This window comes from Enhydra lutris, unplaced genomic scaffold (genome assembly GCF_002288905.1).
Source record: "Enhydra lutris kenyoni isolate GAN:26980312 unplaced genomic scaffold, ASM228890v2 scaffoldscaffold30, whole genome shotgun sequence".
Lineage (NCBI taxonomy): Eukaryota > Metazoa > Chordata > Mammalia > Carnivora > Mustelidae > Enhydra > Enhydra lutris.
In genome coordinates this window covers 11,885,234-11,900,100 of record NW_019154114.1, presented here as the reverse complement: position 1 = coordinate 11,900,100, position 14,867 = coordinate 11,885,234, and the positions used below count along the sequence as shown (strand labels likewise).

Sequence of the window (14,867 nt, the reverse complement as noted above, 5' to 3'; positions counted from 1 at the left end):
TGGTTCTAAGCCACCCCATAATGTACCCAATATTAATGAGCTACTGTTTTTCCTTCTGTATTTTTTCATATTTTTCTCTTTTCCCATTGGATCTCTTATTTACATGTAATATATGTATATATAGTTTCAGTTTTATGTTCTGTTATATGTACATAAGCACACACTTAAGATATATGTTGACAATATACCCGCACATTAAGTATTATTTATTTTACAAAAATAGGAGCTAAATGTTTAGAACTTTAAAAATACCTTATGGAAATCCTTTTGAGCTATCTGGCATACATCTAATTCCTTCTTTTTGTTGACTGCATAATATTCTATTATGTGAATAGTCCAACTTTTACTCAGTCGTTTTCCTGTTAATATGCTTATCCTTTGTTTCCAGGTTTTGCCCCTCCCATAATGCTATAATAAATAACTCCCCATGCTCCTATGTGTATTTTCAGTTCTACAGAAGAGGGTTCTAAATACAGAACTATATATACCTATATGTTTTAATAAATATTTCCAGCTTCTTTTCCCAAAAGAAGTTAAAGTACTCCACATTTCCACTGGCAATATACAAGAATATCCTTGTCCTCACATCCTTGGCAGGAATAGGTATTATAGATCTTTTAAATCTGCACAAGTTCAATGACAAAATGGCAACACGATAGATCATTTTTATTTATCTTGCATTTACCTGACCAACAGTGAATCTGAGCATTTTTCACGAGTTTGTGACTCTTTTGGACCAGCTTTCCTCAGAACGGTCTGTTTATATCCTTAGCACATTTTTCCTTTTATGTTTTACACTGGACACTCAATGCGTAATGCATTCCTTACATTCCTTTATTTTTTAAAAGATTTTATTTTTAAGTAATCTCTACACTTAACATGGGGCTTGAACTCAAAACCCTAAGATCAAGATGAGCCAGCAAGACATCCCAACATTTCTTTATTTTTAAAACATTTTTGGCCTTTTCTTATCATTATGCCTGTATCATCAGATTAACATATATTATTTCTCATCTAATGGTTTTATAATAGATCTTCAAGATACCTTAGAATTGCATAAATTTTCATTAAAATACTACATATATATATATAAATTATTCTGCTCGTACAGTAAAATAGATAGATATTTAAGGATTTAAAAAACTTTAAGGTCTGAATTATTTAGAAATAATTAAGCACGTTCCTTCACAGGCTACAGAAATGACAATAAATGTATTTATTTTTCCTAAAAGTAATCTTTAACATGTTTTCCAAATACAGATTTGAAAAGTCAGTGAAATCGACTTTACCTAGAAGGATACACATTGGAATTAAACCATTCGTCTTGGATAAACAAAAATATTTGGCTATACTGTGATTCTGTTAAAAGCGAATTAGCTTTCCTTGTGGACAAATATATTGTCCCGGTGAATTAAATAACAAAAGCGGGAGAGTAAACTACACTGACCCATAATGTAAAGGCAATTAGAAACTAACAAACCTCGTAAAACTGGAAACATTTTACCAGAGGCAGTTTGGGCTGATGCTGCATTTGGACATCTACCCTCTACCCTGCAAACAGCAAATCCTCTTGCCTGTGAAAAGTGGGTGTTAGCTGCACGAGCAGTTTCTGGAAACTCCTTTGCCAATGAAACATACACATCTATCTACAGTATTTTTATTTTCCTTTTAAATCATCTTCCCTTTTATAAAAAAAAATAACTAAAAATCTTTCTGGATGGTATGCTCCCATAAATACTACCAACTCACACACAGAGAATCAGGAATAAAATCTTTGGTAAACAGTAAATATTCCCACGATATGCTCTGGTATTGGCTGACACAGCACGAGCTTACATGGATACATCCTCAATTTTGAACAATTAAAGAAATGTATTTAAATGGATCTGTGTGTCGGCTTTTCTATCATGGTTAAACTGGAAACCATGTTTCCTAGAGTCCCCTTCCATGCCTGGTTCTGGTGAAGAGTTAGCCCAAAATGAAGCGTCTGTGGTATTTGAGTCAAAAGTGAGATGCCAGCCATTTCCTTCCAAAGGATTTTTTTTCCTATGACAAAACACAGTGAAAGATGATCACAGAGAAGCTGGTCTGTTCCAGTTTGTCCTGGCTCTCCTTCACTCTGCTCTGTCTCTTCTTCCTGACAGCTGCCCTCCACATTCCAGTTCCTCTGACAATTGTTAAGATCCAAGTCCTAAAATAGATCCCTTGTTCATAAAACTCATACTGGTGCTGCTTCCCTGACTGAACCCCGACCAGTACAGTCATATTTAAAATCTGCTGCATTTCCACAGAATTAGAATATAATGCACCCTGACCAACATTGCTATTGGGACAGACTGGCAGATGCAGTGTTGTAACAGCCTATTCGTTTCTTTTATTTGTTATGAATGACCATGGCAGAATACAGGTTTTCAAATGCCTCTCTAATATACATGGATGTTAACTAATTCCAGGAACTTGGTATGCTTATTTAGGGAGTTTGTCAGGGAATATCTTATTAAGGAAGTTACACAGCAAAGAAATTAGTCCCGTGGAGTAATAACATCACATAATTAAATTACCAACTGTAAAAAGAAAAAATGCTTTACTGCATATAAAAATAAAAATAATCCTGGCCTGTGCATTATAATTTCGTTAGATGGGATTAATCCTTTCTATGCATATTGCCAGGCAGAGAAAATTTTTAAAAGAGTAATCTCTAAAACATAGTATCAAGTGGGAATCCAAAAATGGAGCAGTTTTATTGTGTGGAAAAGTAACATAGTCTCACTCATTCATTTACATGAGGATTCTCTTACCGTAGCGATGATCTCCGGTTTTTGTCGCTTGGCCAAATCAATGATATCTACTCCATTATAAAAGAGGTTTTCTAGACACCCATGAAAATTCTTATGGGGGAATGATACTGATTTTCCAGGTGCTGGAATCCCTCCAAAGCTGATCTTAGAAAGAAAAATGGCATCAATAATATTGTTTAGTGATTTTCTGATAACCTGCTTAAATAATTATGATTAGCAGCTATAGCTTTAATCACCACAGATTAATCAATTTTTCATCATTACACTGCCATGTTGCTAATTTCATATGGATATTTTTTTAAATTAAAATGCAGATTTGAAAACAAATTTACATGCATTCAGTTTTCATTTACACGAGAGCTTGATTATTCTTACAAGTTACTAATCATATCTGGATTTGATGTTTATTGGTTGATGAATCAAAAGGCAGCTTTATCTCCATGGTAAAGCTCTGTTTAATAACATAACTGGTTATAATGGCATTTTGTTTTATCTACATTTCCGGCACATATTGGTAATTTGCACATTTTAATCGATTGATAATCTATTCATTACTCCAATGTCTCCATAAATCTACACTGCTCAAGGATGCCCGACAGCACACACACACACACACACACACACACACACACAAAACAAAAACAAACAAACAAACAAAAAAAAACATGCAACACATTCTATATTCACTTATACGATCTCCTGGAGATTTCCTACATGTGATAATCTGTGACTACGCATTTCAGATAAAAAAGAAAATCTCTCTCTGTGAGAATAGATTAACATATCGTCAGGAAGATGAAGCGTCAGGAGTATCTGCCCAAGTCTGCTCTTGTAAGTCAGGTCACCTTGGGAAACACTTCTCCAGGACTTGGATTTCCTCTGAAAGAGGGGAGGGGTGCTCCCTACGGTGTATTTTCTTTTGCATGACTCCCCAACATATACGTTGTAAAAATCTGTATTTATTGAAACATAACTATCACACCTCATAATCAAGGTCCAGGTAACTGAACTCTCCCTGGGCGTGGAAACGGTGCCTGTGCTCATCTACTGTAAAGTTGACTTGTCTGCCCACGCGCTGGAGGAGCATGGAGTGCCAGTGCTGATCGTCCATCAGGCTGCCCAGGGTGAGATTGATGAGCGTGTGCGCTGAGGGCAGTCTGGCTTCACCTGAGAAGAGAAAACAGTAACAGCACCATGACTCCCAGTCTAAAAAAAAAAAATAAGTTTCCCCTTGTGGACCAGCATCTCTCGTTACAATTGCCATCTCCTTCCTCGCATTCCACAAAGACACTAGTATGGATCCACCTGAAGTTTGAATATAATATCCTCTCAACCCTGTTGTAATTTCTTCCATTGTTAATTCTTTTTATTAGTATTTCCCATCACATGCTCATTGGCCATGTAAATTTTATCTTTGCAACAACCTCATTATATTTAATACCTCAGTATTTTTCAATGACCCATCCCTTTCTTCATGAGGTTTGAAAAGAGCTATGTAGTTCTCTTGGTACTTTGTAAAAAATATCAAATGAGGGTCTTGTACAATTTGCAAAATATGAGCCATTTGTACATGAAAGTACAATATTGGTGTACATATAAGCCCTCTAATATGGAAATAAGGCACCTTAACTGTTAAAAGAGAAGCTATAAAAATATAAAGTTATTAAAGTGATATCCAAATGGCCAGATTTTTCAAGTACTTCACCAAATAACTTTACCTGAATTAATAAGTAAAAAGAGCCTTCCTCTTCTTAATTCCAGTGTGATGTGATCTCCGTTTTGCCCTTCCCGGTGGAGCAGAATTCCATCACTCTGCATAGTTTTAAATTTCAAAGAAATAATATCCTTTACTGGGCTCAGGGAGTTTTGGTCAAATCTGTAGAGAAGGGAACTTTTTCCATCAAGATCAACCACCTCTGATCCTAGGGACAAAGACATTAATAGTCATTCTAAAGGACATATATGCTTTTTATTAAAGCATCTTAAATGTGTGTGTATATGTATATTATATATATATGATATACATATACACAGATATATATAAAGCATTGTGCATTGTGCACACACACGCATAGTTCAGTTCAAGCCAGTCATAAGAGAAAATAAAAGTTCCAATGTCTAATTCCCTCTTGATGCCTGGGATTGATTCCATTCTAGCTTTTACCAACCTATTTACAAAATCATGATCTAGAAATACATCTTAAACTGTATTCTTAATTTTCTCTATTATTGAAAGTTATTTTTTTTCATTCAATAAAAAAAAGAAAATCAGGAAAAGGTTATGATCAATATCCCTAAAACCACTTTGCATATTTCACAATCAGTATTTTAATGATGTTCCTGAAGTATAGACGTTAAATGGTTTTTAGCTCCTGAAAAAATGGTTTTGACATCTCAAAATTCTCTCAAACATGCTGTAGGTAAGAGATCTGCATAAAATACCCACATATACATCAGACTCACCAAATGCTACCTCAAGTATATATTAAGCTGACCTTTGTGTTTTGTTTTATCTTATTATTTTTGTGGTTAAGTAATAGCACTTAAGAATGATGCTATATTCTGTCTTCTAGAGGACATCGTTGCAAAGACATTCACTTAATGATATTATAAGGGCTGTTCTGCTGCATTTGTGTCAAAACTGTGACATTGACATGTTTTTTCAGCTTTCTGATGGTGTCTTATCTACTCATTGTCAAGATCACTTTTATTCAGTTCATCCGAAAAAAGATGTCATGTTAAACCAGTAACGTAACAGCACATGTGTCAAAATCAGTGCATCCTGAACAACAGACACAAAATAGAACTGATAACACTCAGAAAGCCTAGCAGTGTTTTCTACATTTCGCAAGTCGAAGTTTTTTTTTTTTTTTTTTTTAAGACAATTACCCTTGAGAGTACATTTCTGTAATAAATGAAGAGGTTAGGGAAACCCGATGAAGCTGTTTTTCAACTGGTTAGCTGACTCTTCCCAGTCAATGAAATGACAGTAAAGTTTACTCATTTTGTTTCATTTGACAGAATTATTACAGCTACTTGTATGCCCAAATATACATTTCATTCAGATTATCCATCATATTTAATGTGAACCATTTATACTCACCACCCCCGGAAATTTTTTTCAACTATTTTATGCAGCTATCTTTTGAAAATTCAGAGGTTTGATTTTTCCACATCTTGTTAATGTGCTTATAAAGAATTCATTCACCAAATGCACATGAATAAACATTGCATTCTGTAGAAAGAATAATGTTAACTGAACAATTATTCCTTGTTATATAGCTGAATGAATGTGCACAGTAAAAACATAACTCTGTGTCAAATACAAATAATGTGTTCTATGATTATTAGATTACAATAAATTAAGAAAAATTCCAATAAGACAGACTTTAAACGTTGACACATTCAGAGCCATGCAGTTATCTCTGAGTTAATGTATCGCTTAAAGGCAACCATCATCATATGATTTTATTTTAGATAAAGTCTATTTTTGAAATTAGCTATCAAGAGAATTTTTTTTTTTCCAGTAAAGGTTCAACCTGTGTGACTTCAGCATACTATTTCTTTTGTCTCTTTTTCGCTATTATTATCAAATTACAATGGTCATATATATTCACCCTTCACGGCACCTAAAGCTTTCGTGGTTTCAATATTTCTATCAGCAAAAACAGGATAGTGGACAACACATCAGGTGATTGATGCTTGAAGCATCTCTTAAACTGAAGCCACTTGCCCCTTTCCTTCACTCTTACCTATTATCTTCTTGGTCCACAGATAATACCTCAGTAATGTGAGGCATTCATTCAACAAGTATGTATTTAGCACATCATTTGCGAGGCCCTGGGACAGATACTGGGATGAAGAAAGTAATCAATATCAGCATGGCTCCTGCCTTCATGGAGCTGACATTCCATGAAGATGGACGTGGCTTGGTGAGTGAGCAGCCATGACGGGCTGATGGAGCCTAACCGAAGACTGGGTCTCTTTACTTAAGGTAGCTGGGGAAACTCAGCTCTCTGATCTAGAAACCTCACCACTAACCTCCCACTCCCCATGGTCTTCAAGTCCTACTCATGTCCCCCATAAACTTTTAGAATTACTCTTAGGACATTTAGTTCCCAAAACCCAGGCATTCTCCCAACACTTTCTCTCCTCCACTGTCATGAATGGAAGCTCTGAAGGTTGCTGAGAAATACGGCGACGGTTAGTAATTCACCTCTCAGAAGAAGAAAAAGAGTGAGCAGGGTTTGCCTTGAAAATGGTTCTGAAAATAGTTTAAGTAGGAGAAGAATAAACAGACTGCACCTGTGTGTGAACAAAAGCTTCAGGGAAAAAAGCTAAATATAATTCAGAATGTGAGTACAATGTCAGCACAGGAAAATGTCAACATATATATGTGTAACATAAATACAAGAATTTTCATAAAAGAAAAAAATTCAGGATTCCTACAGTATTACTTCAGATAAAAACCTCACTTATAAAAAAAAACTCACTTATAATGAGTCTAATATAAGTTACTGTTATAAAAAACTATCTACACAACATATCTGACATACAAAAAGCATATAATTTTAAACAATAATCACAAAACACTGTGTTGTGGCACATACAGTTAATGATATAAAAATCTGGAATTATATGACAAAAAGTCTTGAGAAAGAGAGAGAGGTTTGTACCTTCTCCTGAAAATGGTCTTACCCACTGTTAAGAAAAATTGGAAATACTAGATATAATACAAAGGAATAACTTTACATCCTTTCAATGTTATATTGGACAATTTCCTCACAGACTCACCTAAAGAGTATTTAATTCTATATGAACTAATAAATGTCAGATTTTACTATTTATTACAGATTAGGATTAGACTTTGTTAAATTACATGTTAAGTTGTAGATCTTTTCCGCTCAGCAGAAATACAAATGGCTCTACAGTTACGGTTTTATTGCCTTGTTGGACATTAACTATTTCTGTACCCAACATAGTGATAATAATCCAACACTCTTTCTTGAATTCCTATCTACACTCAGTCTCTTGAATCTTCTTTCAACTAGCTTTACCATTCTTCTGATTCCTTCTTTAATTAATTAAATACACCTTTCATATGTGTTTATTCTGTATTTGAATTTAAGTCATGGTTTTTTGCTTCTGAAAAATCTACTTTCAACATTACTACCTACAGAGTACAACTTGAGCTTCACATCAATGGGGAAGCAACATTTTTTTTTTAAATTCTATTTATTTATTTGACAGAAAGAAAGAGAGATCACATGTAGGCAGAGCAGCAGGCAAGGAAGGGGGGAAGCAAGCTCCCTGCTAAGCAGAGAGCCCAAAGCAGGGTTCAGTCCCCAGACCCTGAGATCATGACCTGAGCCGAAAGCAGACACTTAACCCACTGAGCCACTCAGGTGCCCCTGGGTAAACAACATTTCAATTTCAATTTCAACTTCGGCCATCTCCAATAACATTCAAGGCTAACTTATTTTCACTATTCCACAAAGAACACTATCAATGCAAATACATTCTCACAAAAGAAAAGTTCAAATGATTCATACCAGTATTTCTTTACATTGAAACTAACTTACGAAGATTTGATGAGAGTAGGCCATTAAGGAAAGTAATTTAACTCAATATTTATTTGTTTAGAAACACTAAAGTAAACATCCAAAGTAATATTCATGTTTTAATTAACAGAATCACACTTATGCCCCTCTTTGTCACTTTCAAAAAAATAATCTTTGGTACACAATTGAAACGCATAGATAGGAAAAGTAGACATATTAGAAAACTGACTTTAAGAAAAGCTAGAAATCAGAAGTTAACAAAATTTGTTACAGTAAAAGACCTATAGTCCAAAGATGTAGGAGGAGACATGTTACTTGACTGAAAGAATTATGTTTCTAATGGTAAATCTGTTCATTAGTAGGCTTATAACTGAGGTTATATTTTTAATGATTGAATTACTATAGATATTAATAATGTGGCCCTGTCAAGCCCTGTTCACCACAGGGAGGACATAAACTCTAATTCTCTAGTTACTAGTTGCAAATTGTTCTGACACGTTTATCCCCCTCCAGCTACACCCCGTCTAAACCATTTTTTTTTAAGATTCTATTTATTTATTTGAGAGAGAGACAGCAAGAGCAGGGGTGGGGCAGAGGGAGAAGCAGACGCCAACTCCCGGCGAGCAAGGAGCCTGACGTGGGGCTTGATCCCAGGACCCCGAGATTATGACCTGAGCCAAAGACAGACACTCAACTGACTGAGCCACCCAAGTGCCCCTTCTGAACCATTTTTAATCGTGTTTTATTACAGTGTAGCTTAGAGGTTAAGACAACCAGTCTGTGTGGGTTCACATCTTCCCTCTACCTTGGGCAAACGTATGAGTTTCTGGTTATTGATGTAACAAATGACCAGAAACTTGGTCCCATGAAACAACACAAATTTATTATCTTCTAGTTTGGGAATTCCAAAGTCCTAAAATCAAGGTGCTGGCAGGAGCTGCTTTCTTTCTGAAGTCTCTGGAAGATAATCCCTTTCCTCCTCTTTCCTAGCTTTTAAAAACCATGCACACTCCTTGGCTCATGACTCCTTTCTTCATGTGCAAGACTCCTATCATAGCATCTTCAACTCCCCCACCTTGTTTCTGCTCTCCTTCCCTGACTGATGCTCTCACCCCCCTCTCATAAAGACCCTTATGATTACACTGGGCCCATCTGCGTAATCCAGGCTACTTTCCCTATCTCAAGATTCTTAATTTAATCAAACCTGGAAGTATCTCTGTCATATAAGGTAACAAGAGTCATATAAGGTAACAAGAGTCATATAAGGTAACCGAGCATTACTCCTTCTAAGACACAAGGTACTTAACCCCTTTGCCTGTTTCCTCTCTGTAACATGGGAATGATAATAGTATATTCTTCACAGGATTATTGTAGGAATGTGTATCTGTATAATTTTTGGAAGACTTGCCAGCAGGTAACTACAACTCAAGGAACATTAACTACTACTAATGCTAACGCTATTATTTCCTGTTAGAACACTGGGCAGGCAAAGAGGCACAGGAAAAAGAGTTTAATAAATACATCTGGTGCATTTATTTTAAAGAGTAAACTCTTTAAAAAATAATGAATTTCTGAAGAGCACGAGAAGTGCTCAATTATCAATGTCACGGGCCAGGCTATGCAGCAAGAATGATTCTGAGCCATCTGTGGGTTCTGTGGCTTTTTCTCTGTCTGTCAACTAATGCCTGAGCTGACTCACCATGGCGATTGTCAGTGACCTGAATCCTCCTTGGTGAATACCTCCGTCTCAAATCTCCTCATTTACAGCAGGCAACAGGGAAAGGAGAGACTCACAAAGACTGCAGGCCCCACTCTCCTATCAGCAACCCCAGGAAAGAGGGAGAGACTGCTTTATTTGCATGATTCAGAAATACAATCTCCCGTGGAATGAAGAGTTTTCCCATACAAAATATTTAAATTTCTTTCAGGGAGTTGCGTCCGAAGTGGCATTGCTGAAATGTGTGTTCTCTGCTCCTTTCTGTAAGCATGTATTTATGGCGAGCTCCCTGTAAACGATGGAAGGCACAGGAATGCATAAACCCAAAGCACCTTTTTTTCTGTCAAGGAGCTTCCATTCTAATGGGAAAGATGCACATTTTTCATGCCAGTGCTTGGATCTTTGCTTTCTGCCTCCGGTGCCGGGTCCGAATGATTTCTAGCAGGTACAGGAGTCGATCCACTCAGCCTCAGAGAAAGATGTCAACTAAATTGCAGATGTGCCTCTGTGAGCAGCAAACAGTTCCCCTACCTCTGCATATTTCACATAAACACAGGCCTCATTGTGGTATCTGCCACTTGACTTGGTATCCCTCCCTCACACCTACATCCTACCCCTGCTCCAGAAGTTTGAGACTGCAAAATGTGCGGTTGCTATCTGAAAAACTGAAGCCCTCCCCCTTCCCTAAGCGGGTGACTAAGTAACAGTAACGGCAGATGAGCAGACGACAGCGTGAGGACTATCTGACCAAAAGGACAAGAAGGTTAAAGAAGCCTCTCCCCTGGAAATGAGTAACCTCGTTGCAGGCTGAACTGTACCATGGAAAACGAGCATGTTTATCTGCACTGGAGACGGTATGTGCAGAAAATTGTGGAGGCGGTGGCGGCTTGCCCCTGCAAGGTGTGTTGGGGGAGAAATTGGTTCTGTGAATTCAACTGTGAATCATCGCATCTCTGATGAGGTCAGTTGGCTAAGAAACGTGGAAGAGACAAATTGGAATAGAAAATGCATGAGCTGGAAAACAAATCCTTGAAAAACATAAACCTGACTTTATTAAAGGTCATGAAAGAGTTCCTGAAAAGGACACGAGTGTCTTCTATTAATTCTGTGGAAAACACCCCAAAAATATAAAAGACAGAAAACCTGCTCTAAGTGGAGAAAGAACAATGGACCAAAACTCTTCTGTGCTAAACAAGAAGTTGGTCTCCAGTACTGAGCACATCGCTTCTTTATCTGAAAATTACTACCTGTGAATTTCTAAACAAACAGATGTCCAATTTTGACTTCTAAGAAACATAAATCAGACTGAGTCACCGTTAAACTATTACATAGTGAAATATGAAAGCAAGAGCAGGATGTATTGGTACTTGAGATCTGCAAATTACTGAACTGGGTTTTGAAGAGACGGTGAAGAGAGACCAAGCACTTGTGAAATCAACAGGAAATGGGTTGTACTATTTTTTGCATAGTAGCATCAAGGAGCACAGAATGATTTAAGGGACTCTTAAGTTTAAAACCAACCAAAATTAATACAATAAAAAGGAAGAAGATACGGGATCAAGGGCAGCACCTAACCACAGAGAAAAGGTGACTTTACTATCACAGTTTTAAATAGACTGAATTAAGATCAGTGATAACACTCTAGGAGGTTATAGGAACAAACAAGATCACTGCCACTAAAGTATCCGTCTAAATTAACCTTTTCAACAGGTTTGAAATGGGTAACATCTACCACATCAAGGACCCCTGACTGTGTTACTGGAGAACAGAAGCTATATTTCTGTTTCTCATATTTGTAAATTTTGTAATGAATGCCACAGAAGTCACTTAAATGCTGAGTCTCAGTTTCCTTATTTGGAATACATGGAGAAAAATTCCAATTTCTCATACCACACAAAAAGCTGTGGGTTTCAAGTGCAAGTATCAAAAAACCTCGTTTATTATATATTTTGTATGCCATTATTATCATTTTAATAATAACTAACATTTGAAATCTCCTATGGTCATCTCACAGTTCTTTAATCAACTGCTACTGTAGAAGTGTAATACATCTGGGGCTTTTTTTCTTTTATTCATTTTTCAGTTTTTATCATGGCTAACTGGATGTTCTTCTTAGTCTGTCCACACAGCAAATAGTTACTGAACATTTACTGTGCCGAGTTCTACATTAGGAGCTGGTGTTACAACAGCGAACACATTCTGTCCTCACGGATCCCCCAGTCTGAAGGAAAAGAAAGATATCCAGCAACTCATCCCACGTGGACAGATATATTTACAAACTCTAAGTGGAGCATGAAGGAAAAGTGCATGGTTGTACAGCAATTGTGAACAGGGAGATCTAAATTAGGCTTTGATTGGGGACAATATGTTTGAGGAAATGAAACTTACTCCGAGTAGATGCCCACCTTTGTAAATGTCTAGGGTCAGGAGGGAAGAAGGAGGTATGGGGAAGGGGGTGTATGAGTCTGGGAGAGGGAGAGGAGAGGTGGGAAGATGGAGACTGGCTAGGGCGGGGTGGTGGTGGCATGAAGGAGATCGGAGAGGTCCACAGATCACCTGACCCTGTGAAAGCCTCGTTCCAGATTTTGTTGGGATGGATCCATTTTGGTTTTGTCCTTCACCCTAGGACGTAACAACTGGTTCTCAGATTGGTCTTTACTCATAACTCAATGACCTCTGGCTTTTCAGTTAAAAGCCCAAGATGTTTAACAAGTCCCTCTAGAGTGGCAGGACTGATTCTTTTTTTTTCCAGAGGGGTTCCTCCAGGCACTAGGTAGATGCTGAAGTCTTTGGCACCTGACCTCTCCCATCCTGCTTTTGCCTGGGCTCCTTGGTATCTCAGGTTGGGCATGTGTGGTTTTCGAATCAGCTAAGGACTGAGGGGAAATTTCTATGTAGGAGTTGAGACAAGGCCCTCCCTCTCTGAACCCCTCCTTTTCAGGATTCTGCACTCAATTTCTAGCCACTCTGGCAACCTTGAACTCTGAACTCTGTCTCCTCAGTCCTGTGAAATCTGGCTACTTTCTACTTATACATTATGATGTCTGTAAACTAGGATGTGTTTTTAGGAAAAGGTCGGTTAAATGTGGATTTCCCAGAGTTTGCTTTCCTTCTTTCCAGAATCAAATCTTGTTGATTTCCAGCCTGTTTCTTACTTGAACTTCAGAGCCCAGAAGGTTTTGTTGTTTTTTTTTTAATGCATATTTTGTATCCAGTGATTATAACTACAGCAAGATAGCCGAATAAAAACAACTCTGCTAGGAGTGGTACTGAAAAGCACATCATCTTTTTGTGAACATTTTAAATCACTGTCTTGGTCTATTAATTTATTTAGGATTGTGAAGTGGAAATATGCTAATTCTATTATCCCCTTTTTATTTATTACCTGGAATATATCTTCAAAGAGAAATTCTCCCTCATCTTCTACTTGGTTACCTTGAAGGACAGATCACACAGGAAAAGTAAGATAAATTCTTGATGTTCCCCTTCATTTATTAATTTTCAAAATAATGAGTTGGTTCCTTCGTATCTCTCATAGGTAACCAATTAGATTTTCATTTTTTAGTACTGTCATGAGCCCATTCACTCAAAACTATTTAATATGTTGCAAAACTGCAGTTACTGACGCCATCATATTTCCATTTTGGGTCAGTGAGAGCCTGCTCAGTTTTTCAAACTAGTATCTACTGATATAAGTTGCTCCAGCTTTTAATAGCTTTTTCATTATAAAATGCGTATTTTTATTTTTTTAAGTTGACATGAGTTTCATAATTGTTGACTTGCTTCCATTTGTTACATAGAATCTATCATTTTCTCTTAAACAGTCTGGATTTAAGCAAATAAACACAATAGTTTCTATGTTATATGTAGTTCCTCTATTTCTATAGCTCTTTTCTCTTCCGATCTTCTCAGTTGTCCCTGTGCTCTGTGTCTGACCTTCCACAGGCTGCACATGCCACCAGGTTGGTGAGAAAAGCCCTCCAGAGGCTCACCGCCCCGGCCCTCCTTCATTCATTCATCTATCGAGAAGACTCGTATCCAAGAAGGAACATCTGACTATCATACAGTATCACGTGCACCTAGTATGACCACCGGGAGAAGAACAGCTGTTCCGGGAACAGGTGAAAGTGTCCTCTGCTCCAAAAGTGACGTGTCAGAGAAATGGTCGGAGACAGTGATTTCTCTGCTGAGAAATGGTGACAAGTACAAGACTTGTCTCGGTAGAGAGATGAAGGCTACACGTGTGGTGATTGCCCTGGGTACTGCGCAAAAATTCCAGGTCTAGAAAAATCACGAAATCACGGCATGTTGGAGAAATGGAAATGGTTCAGGATGGCTGGACAGCTGGAGGCTGTAGAGGATGAGGGAAGAAGCTCACAGAGAACAAAATGAGGATGTTTACCCAAGAACTAGGGAAGAGGAACTTGGGATTTACACAAAGGACAACTGTCGCAGTGGTTCATCCACAGTTAGAGAATACCCTCTCCTGAGGCATCACCGCCACTCCCTCCGGACATCTCCCACAGTCACTTCCACTCCATTTTATTTCCCTTCCCTGCCTCTGTTCCTTTGGGACATTCTGTAGACTAGTATTTCTTTCTTTCTTTTTTTTTTTTTTTAAAGATTTTATTTATTTATTTCACAGACAGAGATCACAAGTAGGCAGAGAGGCAGGCAGAGAGAGAGGGAAGCAGGCTATCCGCGGAGCAGAGAGCCTGATGCGGGGCTCAATCCCAGGACCCTGGGATCATGACCTGAGCCGAAGGCAGAGGCTTTAACCCACTGAGCCAC

General features: G+C 37.7%; 1 protein-coding gene across 6 annotated transcripts in view; it reads right to left on the bottom strand.

Annotated features, from left to right (window-relative positions):
- The window catches only part of LOC111152888 (contactin associated protein like 4), a 240,396-nt gene that overhangs the window by 90,656 nt on the left and 134,873 nt on the right, over positions 1-14,867 (bottom strand). For 5 of the 6 annotated variants that reach the window (XM_022511606.1, XM_022511608.1, XM_022511611.1 and 2 more), the window contains exons 5-7: positions 4,517-4,720; positions 3,781-3,965; positions 2,799-2,942 (exon numbers count right to left, since the gene is read on the bottom strand). In XM_022511606.1, the coding sequence (XP_022367314.1) occupies positions 2,799-2,942; positions 3,781-3,965; positions 4,517-4,720 (533 nt within the window). The remainder of the gene's footprint in view (positions 1-2,798; positions 2,943-3,780; positions 3,966-4,516; positions 4,721-14,867) is intronic. The other variant, XM_022511609.1, reaches the window with a different exon arrangement.